Genomic DNA, 15,153 nt, shown 5'->3' on the forward strand with positions numbered 1-15,153 from the left:
CAAGAGTTTGAAAGACACCATAGCGTCAAGCCTTGTTGTTCATGGATTAATTCTGTATACCATTGGATACCTAAGCATTATTTGGTTTCAAATGAAGAACAGGTCAGCTCCTAGTAGGAAGTGGCAATAACCCAATAATTTTTCACTCTTAAAGAGGGAGTTGTAGACCAAAAATTCAGCCAAAATTGAAGGTGCAATGAGTAGGTTTCATTCAGCTTTGAAATCTGCAAAATCTGCCGCTTGAATGTGATGATGATCTCACTTGAATGAGTGATGCATGTGATTGCAACAGTACACAAAATAAAGCTTATTTACTACTCAGTCTGTCTGCAAAAGGTTACAAGAAAAAAGTCTAAAGGTGTACAAATATTTCTTGAAAGCAAAAATGAAGGTGAAAAAGATTGATGACTGTTGCTATGACGTTCCATAAGAGCAGTGAAGGCCGAATCAAACAAAAGTTTAAGTGCAGTCTCACATAAAATTTCCAAACAATTACATAAATCTGACTTCATCAAACTCCCAAATGAAGTGGAAGAAGCTCCAGGAAGTCATAGAATAGTTGGGGTCGGGAGAGACCTTTTAAAAGCCATTTAAGTCCAACTGCCCCCTGCAATAAGCAAGGATGTCTTCAACTAGATCAAGTTGTTCAGAGCCCCATCAAACCTGACTTTGAACACTTTCAGGGATGGGGTATCCATAGCCCCTCTGTGCAATCTGTGCTAGTGCCTCACCACCCTCACAATAAGGAATTTCTTCCTAATATCTAAATTGACCCTCCTTCAGCTTAAAATCATTTCCCCTTGCCCTATCATATCAGGCCCTGCTAAAAAGTTTGGTCCCACTTTTTACAGACCCCCTTTAAGTACTGAAAGACTGCAATAGGGCCTACCTGGAGCCTTCTCTTCTCAAGGCTGAATCTAAAACTTGTCTGGGTAGAACAGCAGCAAAATGTACAGGAGGGAACAATTCTGCAACAGTCACTGATTCATTACTTTGCACATCCATCTGTGGGAATAAGGCCTAAAGCCAAGGGAGATGCTGTGAGATGTGTGATAAAGGGATTAGTGTGGGCATGATGGCCTGCTGCTAGGGGTGCGAAATCCCTCCTTCATATACAAATGGCTGCCCCCCCAACATTTATGAAGGCAGCAACTGGATATTTGACTACAATCGCATCTCCACTTCTCCCAAAAGTATAAATTTGGCATTTAAAATACTCTTTAGCAGAGGATGAGAATAAGACCCCATGCTGCAGACAAGTCAACAAGCTTGCTCCTCTCTCTCTCCCCAAAGCTGGGATGCCTCTGTAAGATTTGAGCCTCTGCCTGTCTTGGACCATACCTGGGAAGAGTTGTACATAGTGCTCTGCACTTATATTTTGTAGATCTAGTGTATTTATTATAGTCAATCTAACAAGAATGTGTAACATATTATTTTCATGAACTACACTATTTGCGAATCTGTGCTCATGAAAGTTCTTAGTGAATGTGACCAGACTTAAAGTGTCAAACTGGTCGCAGACAGAGAGTAAGCTGACTGTACCCAGACCCTCTGATCTCTGGGGAACAGCTGGGAAGCAAGGGATTGATCTTCTGTCAAATTTCTATACTTATAATGCAACATCATCTCCTCATTTTTCCAAAAAAAGCCATTGGCCAACTAAGTTAAGAGGTAACAGCAGAGAGACACTGGAACTTACTATTATTCAGCAAATTGTTATGTGAGTTGTAAAAGCAAAAGCCTTTGTCAATGATGACAAGCATGAACCAAAAGGCATGTATGTTCTTTAGCACATGTATCATTTAAGGCATTCTTGTCTAAAATTAACCAAATGCATTTTTCAATCTGAATCCAGAAGCAACATACGGACATAATAAAATCTGAATTCCAGCTTGACATGAGTCACTGTCAGACACATTATTCTTAAAAAAATAGAAAACTTCAACTGAAAGTGGAAGCAGTGATTAAATGGATCAGGGCAGTGAAATACCTGGAAATCCCAAGGTAGAAAAATAATCAGAAAAATAATCAGAAAAATAATCAGAAAAATAAGTCTCTTTCTTTTTGAGTTCAAAAGACCTGTATTAATTAGGAATTTGTTTTCTTTTCAGAAACAACTGAAGAAATTAGTTGCTTAGAGGTTGCAATGCTGCTATCAACAGAAAGGATACCTTTAGAAAACAGAGAAGAATAAAGAAAGTGAACTGTAAAAAAATAAATGGAAATTTAAAAATTGCATTGAAGTAAAGAGAATATACAACAAACACTCTCTGGCCTGACAAATAATTTGTAGGATTTAGATACTGTAGCTCAGGAAATGACTTTGAGAACTGTAACAGGGGTTTTGTATCAGAGATAATAAGGAGGGAAAAGAGTCTAACAAGGAATAAAACTGAGATATAACTGGGCTGATAACAGGAAATTTAGTTATTCTGGAAAGGGAAACTCTATGAGCTGAAAAGGCTTGTAACTGTTCATGACTGTTTCAAAAGCTACTCTTCAGTTGAAAATTAGCACAGGATAGACTAAAGAATACATTCAAACCCTACCCCGACCCCTCCCGAAAATAACAAGAACAAAAGATTTAGAAAACCTCCCCAAAACCCCTATTAAAAAAAAAAAAAAAAGATAAAATAACGTTGTATATCACTGTTACAGGGATTTGATAGAGAAGATGTTACTCCCAGGGCTTTGTGTGCAAATTTTTCATTATTTCTTTAACCAAATGTTGACTCATTTATAAGAAAAAACCTAAAAATTATTCTTTAAATTTACCACAGATTATTTTTAAACTAATTTAAATATTTGTACCATAACTTGACCACTTCACGTGGAAAACTGATTTAGCTTGATATGCTACAGTGAAGCTGCCTAAGACAGCACTGCATCAGTTCTGTGGTAGGCATAATTTTCAGCCAAGAAAATTCCGTAAGTTCAAGAAAAAGCTTCGTGTTTATTTTTCTCCAGCTCCTGCTGCTTTTCTGCATTTAAAATTTCTGTCATTTGAATATTATTTGAAAAAAATTCCTCAAAAATTTTGAGGTAATATTAATTAAATAAAAAGCTATATTAAAAATAACTAAAATGACACATGAACAAATTACTTGTGTTTCTTGGGATGAGGAGTGAGTTCTAGCAGTACCCTGCAGCCCCGCACTGCTAGAGTGAATATTCCTCCTCCCTTCCAGCCCCTGCTATACTTCTCAAACAACTGCCTAGGGAAGCATCAAAGTAACACTGGGAATTAAAGCTTGGAGAAAGAGATTTGCTACTGAGACCTGTTCATGTCACCACACCCTTCAACAACATGAAGCTGGTGGGAAGTGAGAGACTGACAGCCTACCATCTTTAAGAGTTCATGAAGTTGTGAAAAAAATATGCTTGGAAAAGCAAGGGAGGGTTGGAAAGGCTGAGAAGAGAGAGGACAGGAGAGCCTAGGAGATGGTAAAGGAGTAAAATAAAGGTGGACTTCACATCCTCCAGCTCCTTGGAGCAAAATACGAGTTAACTGGTTTCTAGATGTTAATGTGAAAACTGGGAGAAGGGTCCTACTAGCTCTTCCTCTGAACAGTGTCAGCTGTCCTGGGAGCCATCCTCCACAGCAGCAAGCTGGTGTTGGGGACATGGGAACAAGGTGCTCTCTCACAGCGTCTTTCTCGGATTCCACAGCAGGTCCCACACTGGTGAAAGCTGCTACTGACTCAAGGGATGCTGCCCTGCCTCTATGCTTAGACATAATTTCACATATTTAAGGTACCTCTGAAGATAGCAAAAGCAGTAATAATATATCTGAAGAGATTTAAAAGCTAAGGTTAAAAGAACATTAAATACAATTTATTTAAGTATCATAAGAATTTATTAAGAAATGATGATAGGATCCATTATGACAGAATATTTTCTCTGGTTCCTAGTTGGCACTGGATTCAAAAACACAGTTAAACCCACAAACAGTGATAATAAGCTAAAAACTGTGGCAGAGCTAGGAAAAGAGGTCAAACGAGTTGAACTAAAAGAAGAGGCAGGAAATCCTGCTTCTTATTCTAAGATGTGACAATGATTTATTCTCTTACTATGGACCTTATGGATGTAGTCAAGTCCTTGTTCTTAATCAGTGAGAGTCACAAAAGGTTCTGTAAACTGGCAATTGACCATTCTCCCAGTACAGAAAGAGTAGGAAGCAGCAATTAGGACACACTTCAGTTTGGTAATACTGTACTGATCCAAGGGTTTATTTAGATTAGCTGCAACCCTCTGTTTTAAATAAAGAGACCTGTAAAATTTCTTATTTAGCTTCTTTGACCCACTGTGTTTAATGAACACAGCTCTACAGTCAAACCTTAATCTTTCTGAGGCTGAGCAACAGACTGTTTTTCCCTCCTGTTGTTACCTACCTTCCACAGATTCTGAGATACCTTAGGTAATATTAGGGTTGTAGTATTTAATTACAATCGAATTTAATACTTAATACAGTATTACTGTAGTAATACACCTATTGAATAAAGTGATGGAAGCAAAGACTAAATACAATTCAGTTTGGTTTGGGTTTGATTTCTTTTTTCATAACATGGGAAAGGGTTTTGAGTAGTTCTATGAAAAAGCTGAATGTTGGTACTGAGATCAGTTTTTGGCTGGTATGTTAAACTGAATCAGACCATGAAGGAGCCAGACAGTAGTTTTCCCCATTCCTTACAATTCTTCTTAATCTTTTCAGACTGGTGCATATTTAGAAATAAAATCTAGGCAGATGGGTAGGACGATATGATAGAAATGCCAGGCATAAAAGCAAGTGGACAGAATGGCAAAAGAGCAAGTATCAGTGAGTAAGCAGACTCCAAGAGCAGCAAAGGGACACTATATTCAAGGATCAGGTGAAAAGGCATGAGGAAAATGCCAAACATTCAGCAAGTTGCTAAAGCAGTACCAAACAGTCAGCAGGTGTGCCAAGCAGCAGAAGAGCAATTCCACAAAGTCAGCAGATGCACTCAGCAGAAAGGCAATGCCAGGCACTTGGAGCAGGAGACAGGGCAGCCGGAGGCCAATGCCCATGTACAATTCCATTGAAAGGACAATAAGGAGGCGATACATGCCGGGCAACAGATGGACAGGACAGCAGGTAGTCACTGTCAAGCATTTAGCTGGTCAAGAGGCAATGCCAGACAGTCAGGCAAAGGGCCAAGATTTCAGGAGGACAACGCCACACAGCCAGCAGGTAGAGAGAATATAAGACAGTAGTGAATGTCAGGCAGTCCCCAGACAGACAAGGCAGAAAAAGACCAAAGCCCACTAATAATCAGATGCAACTGTCAGCAAGAACAAAACATAAGCCTACTAAACAACTGACAGGGTAGCAGCTGCTGCAGTGCTTTTTCAACAACTTAGGATACCATGAGTGAAACAGTCCCAAGAATCTAGATGCTCACCCTTTGGTAATATAATTTGATCAGACTGAACCATGAAAATCCACAGGAGAATAGCACACAAATGGAAACAGCAAATGAGTCTGACCCTAGCACTTGGGGAGGCCATGGGACCTTCCTATAAAACAAAAATATGAGAATCCACAAGAAAATCAAACAAATGGGAAAAATGTGTCTAAAAACTGTTTCTGATGATGATTAAAAAAGCAAAAAAATACTAGCAAAGAATTAGTTTGGAAATGATTGGGTGGGATTGAAGATGTTGCTTACCCCTCTCTGGAGCCCACATAATGGGAATGTTGGGAATTTCTGCAGCAGAAAAACAGAAGAGAAAAGGGATTTCTGACTCCCAGTTCAAGGAAAGCATGTCAGTTTAGGACTGGGTAATCTCTTTGGGCAAAAAATAAGAATTCAACTGAATCTTTGCCCATCCCCAGATACATGCCTTTATTGAGGTTTGTGAAAAATTTAAGAAGCCCACATCACTTCCATCTCATGACCTCCCACCCTTGTTTCCCAAAACCACACTTACCTCTAGCACCTCTAGTATAAGAGGGGAAAGGGGCTGGTCTTGTGAGCTCATTCCCATATCCACTGCAAAATGGCTTGTGAAGTTGAACAGGAGTACCCATTAGCCACTGCCGGCCATTTGTGAGATAAACGGAAATCATCATTAACTGTTACTCATTATTAGTGTAGGTTGGTGTTTGAATTTGGCTTAGACACACCCACACTCTCATGAAAAGAATTAGTCTTATGAATCTTGTGGGGTAACCCTCTTCTAAGTATCAAACTTATCAGCACCTTTCTGTTACCTTGAATATCCTCTTCCCTTTAACTTAAGTATTCTGCTATTTAACATGGTTGCTTTTTTAAACAAATTAAACTGTTTCAGAAATCTTAGCTGCTGCTTTATTTCAGAAACATGCAATGAACTCTGAAATGTAAGAACTGAGAAAATACCAGCACTAATAAAGTTCAGTGATTTATCATCTGTCATTTAAGTAATGAGACTTCTTATTCAGTATCTAGCTAGAAACGAAAAGAATCAACCAAGAATCAAATTTCACTATTTCTGTCTACTTAGAAGTCTACATTGTGTATGCATTTATCTACCTGCACATTAACTTCTTATTGTCAACACTGAAAACCTACATTCCACTTTGACAATGCAGTAATACGAAACAAGAAGCCAACTCTTCCCTCTTCTGCAAACTGTAGAGCACCTTAGATAATATAAAGGAATCATTAGCTTTGCTGTGCCCTTGCTGAATTAGGATTTGAAAAGGTCACAGAGAATCTGTATGGACTTGCCATGCACTCATACGCAACAAAGTTTTTAAAGAATACAGTAGTGATAGGCTAAGCTGATGGAACTTCATCTATACTGATCCCTGGGTATCAGCCACTCATCCTTCTTCTAGCAGAGCAAGGCACAAGAATAACAGAGGTTAATAGAATTTCGAATTTAGAAATTTGTGTTGTAGAATAGGAATTCCTTCCATACCCAAACTTTCCTGTATTGAACACTACTATTTGGACTTAGAACAAAATGGCAAAATATTTAGGCAAAGAAGACCAAGAGATTTCTATCATGTGATTAGTAATGGCACAAACCAGCCAGGAACTGCAAATACTGGCTGAACCAGAGATATCAGAGCACAAGGTACTTAAGGTCCCACAGTGGCGGCTTTACAAAATCCCGTGATTTTGTGGCCAGCAGGAACTACAATTAGCTGCACCGCATCAAGAACAAAATTGCTATCACCTTCTCACTGAAGGGAGATTTTTCAAGCTTAATGAAAATGAACTATGACAAACTGATCTCAGCATACCATAAGAAAATGCTTATTTGTGGAGGAAAATACGGACTTTTAAAATTCAGTGACAGTTTAAATGTCAACAATAAAAACCAGTAGGTTACGCACCTCACTACTAATTTAGGTATTCAATGACAAAATAAGTGGAAAAAGAATATATGCATGAAGGGACAAGAAACTAAAATATAGTCTAAATAACAGTTAAAAAGTAATTATTTTCTTGTCCGTAACTGGTAAGACTTTCATGCCTAAGCGTGACAATAGTCATTTTGGTTTTCTATTTTGGTACTTACACTGAGTCAACATTTTGCTAAAGCTTCACTGCTCCATGTGGTAGCAATTAGCAAAAGCAAGAGAAGGACTAGTTATAATCCTAAGAATAACTCCTGAAGCCAGCTGCTTTCCAAGACTCTCCTAGTTTCTTTCCACTTAGTTGCTGGAAAAGCTCCTAAACAGCAGGGAAGAAGTAAATGAGAAATTCTCTATTCTTTAATAAGTATTAGTTTTAATGATCAACTATTTTAATAGTGAGTCATTTTGCTATTCTGGTGTGCTAATGTCAAAAGGACTAACTCACTCAATTTTTCATACATTTTAAATCCAAACTAGTATTTGGATATCCCTCTAGTTATCACGTCTTTAAGCTGCCTTCACAGAGAAGTCTTCCTAACATGTCTATATTATTTTTTTGTTAATTTTCCCTGTATTAAGCTTTTACTAAACTCTTTGTAATAGACCATGACCAGAAAAAAATTACACAGTAAGGGCAAAAATTGTGTAATTACAGGCCTGACAATGTTTTCAAGACTATTTTGCTTTAACTTGATGTTTAATTTTGTTCAGTTTCCTATTATCTTCTCCAAAGTGATGCTTTAATGGAAACTATTTTTAGAAATGCCTAAGAGGAAAAAAAAAATTCCAAAAGTTCCAAATTGAAAATTTTATTATGCAGAAGTTCTATGGCAGGCCTATTTTTCTTCCCCAGTTACAGAAAGGACTGCAAGATACATTCACTGTTGTGGCTACACTACTAATAGGAGACAAGCCAGTTTATTTAAACTAACAGAGAAATGTCTACATGAGCTGTGGGCTCTACAGTGAAAACACAGCTAAAAGGCATCAGTAAAACCAAGAGGAGGAAAACCCTTCTCTTTACCCCCTTAAAAAAGCACACCATTATCATATTGTTCATCTGGGTGTACTTTTGGAAGTACTGGGCTCACTCACACAGGAACCATTTGTTCACTCTTAGGACATTCCAGCCTTCTTCCAACTGCCATTCCTAAATTACATTGGAAAAAAAAAATCTTTAATTCAAAAATTAAAAAAAAAAAGTGAGATTGCCTGGCTCATTACTGTGGTTTTGCTTCTCATTTTATGAAACATTCAAATTCCTTACTGCTGTTTTACTCTTCAGCAGAGCTTGCAAATATTTCGTACATGTTTGGAAGTCAGAAAACACAGTTTCTATTTGCTATTCAAGAGTATTAAGGACAGCAAAAGAAAAGCAAATGAAAGCTGATCCTCAAATAAGCAAAAATATCCAAAGGCTTAACAGGAATTCTATTAGCATTACCTTTATGATATGATGGTCAGACAACTTTACACAGAAGGTGAACACGTTAGTTAAGTAATTAGGAAGATATTTGCCCCAGCATTTGCCACCAATAGTATCAGGGTTTTGCATTTTCAAAAAAGAGACTGAAGCAATTAATGTAATCCTTTTGAATTCAGGATATAAAATAGTTTAATTATTGATTCAGGATCCATTTGATTCAAACTATCTTCTCATCTAACACATACAGAACATAAGGCTGTAAATGCAGGATAATTCACTTAACATCATCCATGATTTCTGCAAGGAGTATAAGATAACTTGCTTTTATAAGATATTTCTCCCACTAGCCAACACTTTTGATCTGACAGAATTAAAACGAAGAATACAGCTCTTTAGGGAATTCGCTTGTGTGAATAATCTCTTAAACAAACAAACCAACCCAAACACACAAAACCTTTCATTATGATGATTTTATTAGATTTTTTTGGCTCAAGCTTTCTATCACCAGCTATTTTTACAATTCTCTTTAGTAGGTAAAGAAAGTCTTTGCTACCTTACAAAGCCTTTAGTACCATGCATTATTTGCCAAAGAAAGTACAGGTAAAAATAAAGTTATTTCTCAGTGTTCTTTATGATAAACTAAACAGACTGAGTTGTGTAACTGTCACAGAAAGCATCTCTCCTTGCCATCATAGTTTTTTGACTATTTTTTATATCCACTGTGACAGTTGAAACTTTTTAAAAGGGAATGTCAGAAAAAAAATGCAGCTTTGCATTTTAGACACATAAATCCCATATACAGACAAGTATTGTCTGCATTGTTTGTTTTATGGTCTTATTTTTTTGAGTAACCTCTGATAGTTGAGTAAATGGAGCTGAAATGGGATCTGCCTTTCTTCCCCCTCACAGTTCTTACTACAGGTGTCCAAACAGCTTTCAGGTGTTTTCATGCAGTGACTGCAGTTGATGACAGCACAACTGAGCCCTTCAGTGATGATGGTGTGCTACCAAGTTTCCCTGAGAAACTCAAACAAGAGAAGAGAAAGGCACTTTTTAGCCCTTTGGAAGTCAGCTAAATCAGAGTGGAATTTCTCAAGACACAGGTACTTGTGTAAACTGACTGTGACTGTGCTGTGTGGTGCAAATAATTTGTATACTGCTGCTTCTCAAAGAAACTGGTAATAGATGTGTAATGAAAAGTGTTCTGCAACAAACATATCAATTCTGCTATAATAACAGGCCTTCTCAAGAGGCACATAAACATGGTTGGATTTTATGACACCAAATATGGCATATCAAATAATAAATTTTATTGAAAAATTAAAGCAGACCAGATAAAGACCTAATCATATAAGCTAGGAACTGCCCGGAGAACTACGAGAAAAGGGAATGGTTACAGAGTTGCTGATACACTTCTAACAGAGTAGCACAGAATTTGGAAGAAGACTGTCACAGAGCAATCTGTTCCATTGAAGCACATTTGTTGCTTAGATGCACGTGACAAAGTTTTGTAATTCCGGCCCTTTAGGAGCAAGCTGGGTTGGAAACAATTTTCTAAGAAATATGAAGGCCTCAAAAAGTCTAATGGCATGTTACAGGGTCAGATGTCATCCACACATAGCACATATCATTATACAATAGGTTAACACAGAAATCAAACTTTACTCAGAGCAAGACCTCCATTAAGAGATATGGAAAGCTACAGTTTTAAAAGAGGCTACAAAAATGTATGCTTAAATAGGCTATTAAATTGGAGGGCACCTGGAATACTGAAGAGTGAAAAACTGAAATAATAGCTTGGGCTATTAGAGGCTGTAATTTCATATTATTCCTACCACAAAATTACTTATGTCCCATGTGAGATGAAGGCTTCATTGCTCCTCACTATGGAGCCATCCTGAAGTGACAGTTTGTAAAAAGGAAATTATTTTCCTTTGGTCCAGTGACAACACTAAAATATTGCTGAGGAAGAACAGAAGTACTTCTATTTACACAACAAACAATACTAGAAATCCTGCTGCTCTGGAAAGGCACTATTTGAACCAGGGAGGACAAAACCACATTATTTCTAGTTTAAGTTGCTGCCTATTAAATGGAAATTGTTATTTGAAAAGTTTAAGTCTCAGTGGATTTGGGTTACCTTGATGCAATGTGTTGCTGTGAGAGTATGGCTATAACACGACATATCCTTATTGTGTCATAAGCATCTTATTTCATTAACAGAATTAAAGTGCAAGCAAACAGACAAAACACATGAAAACTAAAAACAATAGAGATCAAGAGGGTTTCCAACATTACTTGAGACAGAGAAATGGAAGGACACAGATATTAAAACAGTCTGTGGAAGTAAAATGGAATTTGAAGAAAAATCCATGAGAGATACCTTAGAGAATGGGGAAAAGCCACATGATAGAAAATTTGCATTTGGCAATAATTATAAAAATGCTGGTGCAATTTTGAACTAAATATAAAAAGACATATTACAGAAGAAGTGAGACTTTTTTCTCTCCAAACATGGCTTCTGTGTGGTATGTTTGGGGTATTTTGTTCATTCTGAGCATGATTTTTCAGAAACATTGACAAATAGAAGAGATTTCCAGAGAACAATGATTTCTTTTCATGGACTAGAGAACTCTGGTGGAAGAATAAATAAATATGCATATATTTTCAGGCTAAATGAAAACAAGTATGTGCCTAAATACATTTTAAATCAGTCCATAAATATTGAAGAATATAAACAGCAAGAACCAAAAGAAGCATTCATATATTTTCCAAAACACTCAAAAAGTAGGAAGACTTCAAGGAAACATCTGTCTGGTGTTACATGCCAGAAAACAGCTCTTCTATTTTTTTTATAAAGTATTATCTTAAATTTTTAGGACTCAAAATTATCTGCAGTGTGGATGAACTACTTGTGAATACACATTGTGAGACAGTTCAAGAATGTCTATCATCAGTTGAGGACCATACGTTGATTTCTACTGCTATTATCTAAGTACATAAAATTAATCTCATAGCTGGTCAAAGAAGACTCGCACAGAATCATACCAGAGACAAAGGATAAGAAAACAGCTAGAAGACTCTGTTAGGAGACAGACAAGTGAATCTTTTGGATGTACAATTTTGCAAAAGAATAAATGTAAAAGTAGAGAAGACAGATGATAGAAAATTGAGCAGAGCACCTCTATACATGAGATTTTTTCTTTCCCTTCTGTACTGAGCAACAGCAACAGAGAAAACACATTTCTATCTCAGAAGGATTCCTAGTATTGATAAAAATGCTGCAACACTACTTAATTTTTTTCACAGAAGTTAATGTATATTGTTATCAACATTCTGTAAAAACTACCACTGAAGTATTGTAGTTCCAAGAAATAAATGTTTCCATCTGTAAATATAAAACAAAAGTTCCCTAAATAAATTAACTTGGGCCATACTTGGATCTCTACCCAGCAACAAACACTTCTTAAATCAACAAGCAGACTGTATGAGCAACTCCAGCAGAGATTTAAAGACTATCCCCATAAATTATATGCGAAATTACATTGCAAAAAAAAATGCGGTTGTATCTACAAAATTAAGCTTGCACTTCAGCTTTAGTACAAATGCAAACTACCACCAACTGCCATAACAATTAAGAATTCCAGCATTCACTAATAACATCTATAACACGGTTACTTTCAAATTCAGCCATCCATTGAGTGAATTTGGTTTTTTAAATATCCACATGCACTTCATCACTTCTAGTTGTGTAGTCAAGAAAGTGAAGGATATTCACACTGCTTAATTAAACTGGCCTTGCCTCTCAAAATGTGAATCGTAGGAACAAATTCAAAAGTTTCTCTCCACCCACTGACTAGACCAAGGCTATAAATTTAGAAATCAGAAACAGGCAAGGAAAATCAGATACTGCAAATATTCCTAAAATCTTCTATTCTGTTACAAGAAAAAATGTCATTACACATCATTGAAACAACTGCAATAACCTGGAATGGTTCTGATACAGTGTTCAAAAGGCAAAGTGAGTGGGAAAACTACTAATTTTTTGGGGTTCTTAATTACATATTTCTGAGGTAGCAAGAAGCCATTTTTAGCTACATTGTGCTAGGCACTTAATTCCAGTTTTATCAATAATTACAAAATTCAATTAACATTAAGTCTTTGGGTTGCAACTACTCTTGATAGCTCCCTTTATTGTGTATGTTCAATAGCAACTGTTTATCTATAGTAGGAAAGAAAGCAGAGAAACGTGCTTTCTAATCCAAAGTACAGGAGAATTAAGGAGAAGCAGGACAGAAACCTACCAGCAGAAATATGACTCAACTGACTATTGTCTCTATTCTAAGGAAAAATACTGAAACATTTTCCATTATCAGATTCAACTCTTAAAAGTTTTAAAATCACATCTTAAAGATGATATCTCAATAGCACAATGCCATGATCACATTCTTTCATTATCAGTTCAGTGATGAGAGCATGCTGAACCAACACCATACACAGAAGAGATGAAAACCACTTCCTACATCAATGCAAGTTTTCCTAAAGGCTTGTTATTGCACATTTCGTGTTGACATAATGAATTTTCCATTTTGAATTGATTTTCTATTGACCCAAAAGACATAAAATATGGGGAGAAAACTTAGGCTTCTTAGTATGTTTTTGGTATGACACTTACTGGCAAACTGATTTTCTTCCCATAAAAACATTTGTTTGAATGAATGATGTAATAAATCCTACCATAGGAACACTTGTCATTGCCGCTTTGTAATACACCTGTGATTCAATATCTCCACTGTGATTCAAGTTAATCCAACTTAACTAAGTGAAAAGCGAGTAAATACTCTCCTATAAAAGTTCTTTTTAAATATGGGAATAATTTGACATTCAGAACACTTGTTTCCGTTATGATCAGTCCAAGTCTTGCATATCTATTATGTTTAAAACACATGCAGTTTTTCTTCAGTACAAGTTATTAATGAGTTTTATATCAATGTGTTTTTATTATATAGAGAAACATTAACAACTCAGATAACTTTCAAAATGCCTTATCAACAAAACTGATGAATAAAATCATCCCTGCCTGTCTTAACTAGTTTGAGTTACAGCAATGCAGTGTAAAGAAAATACTAGGTGCTTATGTGCAAAGTTCTCATTTGTTTATTTCTTGTCCCAAATGCTGCTTGAGAATCTGTGGCTAATTTTTAGCACTGGCTGCAATGCTTTATCTGGCACTGCTGCCTAGGCTTGACCCTGCACAAAGGAAAACTGAAGCAGAAATTCATGCCTCCTTCTACACAGTCCTGGTAACGCGACCTTCAAAAACTTTACGTTAGTTTGCAAGCAAGAGACAAATTTAACCAACTCACTTTTCAGTTGTGGTGGCTTTGTAATAGCACAGTGAAGTGGTGGCACAATGAATAATCTACAAAATCAGTTTCACTAGATACCACAGTGTGTTCATCTTAACATTGTTCCCGTTTCCTGATACACAGAAAACCCCCAGGTTTTAGTTACTCAAGGTTTCTAGTATATAATCTAAACCCATCAGAAGTAATGAACGGGAGCATTTTGTTTACATGTTTCTTTAGTTACACAAATGTTTTACAATAAATTTAAAAATGTTTTTAATTTGTAATGGAAAAAAAAATTTGAACTGCACCATGTGACAGGACACATTTGTAAGTAAAAAAGCATTGTAGATATGCTATAAAGAACTCAAATCAACTTGAGGGTCTAAGCAGTTGAAAACTTACGTGAGTACTTAAGAGAAATCTAGTTATGTTAAATTATGCAAATAAACACAACTCACTCAATCTTAATTCTGCCCTTTAGTGTACATAATCAAACCAAATAACGTATGTGATTTTAAAAGTTCATATTAATCTAATTTGGAACCATAAATACCAAAATATTTCAACAACAATCACACAGTCATTTCAAATGACAACTCATGGCCATGAGGTCATTAGGTTAAGTTTCTTACACCACTTCCCCCCCGCCCCGACTTTAGCTCCATATAAGTGGAATGTAAGCAAATTTCCTGAGCAACATTTACTGGTGCAGGTTACCTCCACCTCTGTGCCTGCTTAGATTTTTTTGCCAAGCAGATCCATAGAACCTTTGCATAGAATTTTTCCCCCTACTATCTGCCTCACACTCCTACCTATAATGCAGTAGTTGTCAATGCAGTATTCTGCAAGGGAGAATTAAAGGATCTCACTTTTCCCACTTTTCCTTGTACAAGACACAACAAAAGCCACACAAGATTTTGCTTAGCACTGTTGTACTGCAGTGCTAAGGAAAACTATGCCTAAAAGCCATTAGAATTTTGTTTTGTAAGGGGACTGGAAAACCATTA

General features: G+C 36.5%; 1 protein-coding gene across 30 annotated transcripts in view; it reads right to left on the minus strand.

Moving 5' to 3' along the window:
- Positions 1 to 15,153, minus strand: part of GPHN (gephyrin) — a 282,654-nt gene that overhangs the window by 120,308 nt on the left and 147,193 nt on the right. For 20 of the 30 annotated variants that reach the window (XM_017742125.1, XM_017742128.1, XM_017742124.1 and 17 more), the window contains one exon: positions 5,688 to 5,726. The exons of the other annotated variants lie outside the window; for them this stretch is intronic. In XM_017742125.1, coding sequence (XP_017597614.1) covers positions 5,688 to 5,726 — 39 coding nt within the window. The remainder of the gene's footprint in view (positions 1 to 5,687; positions 5,727 to 15,153) is intronic. 30 annotated transcript variants of the gene reach the window in all.

The sequence above is a fragment of the Corvus brachyrhynchos genome, unplaced genomic scaffold (assembly GCF_000691975.1).
Source record: "Corvus brachyrhynchos isolate BGI_N302 unplaced genomic scaffold, ASM69197v1 scaffold115, whole genome shotgun sequence".
In the NCBI taxonomy this organism is placed as follows: Eukaryota; Metazoa; Chordata; class Aves; order Passeriformes; family Corvidae; genus Corvus; species Corvus brachyrhynchos.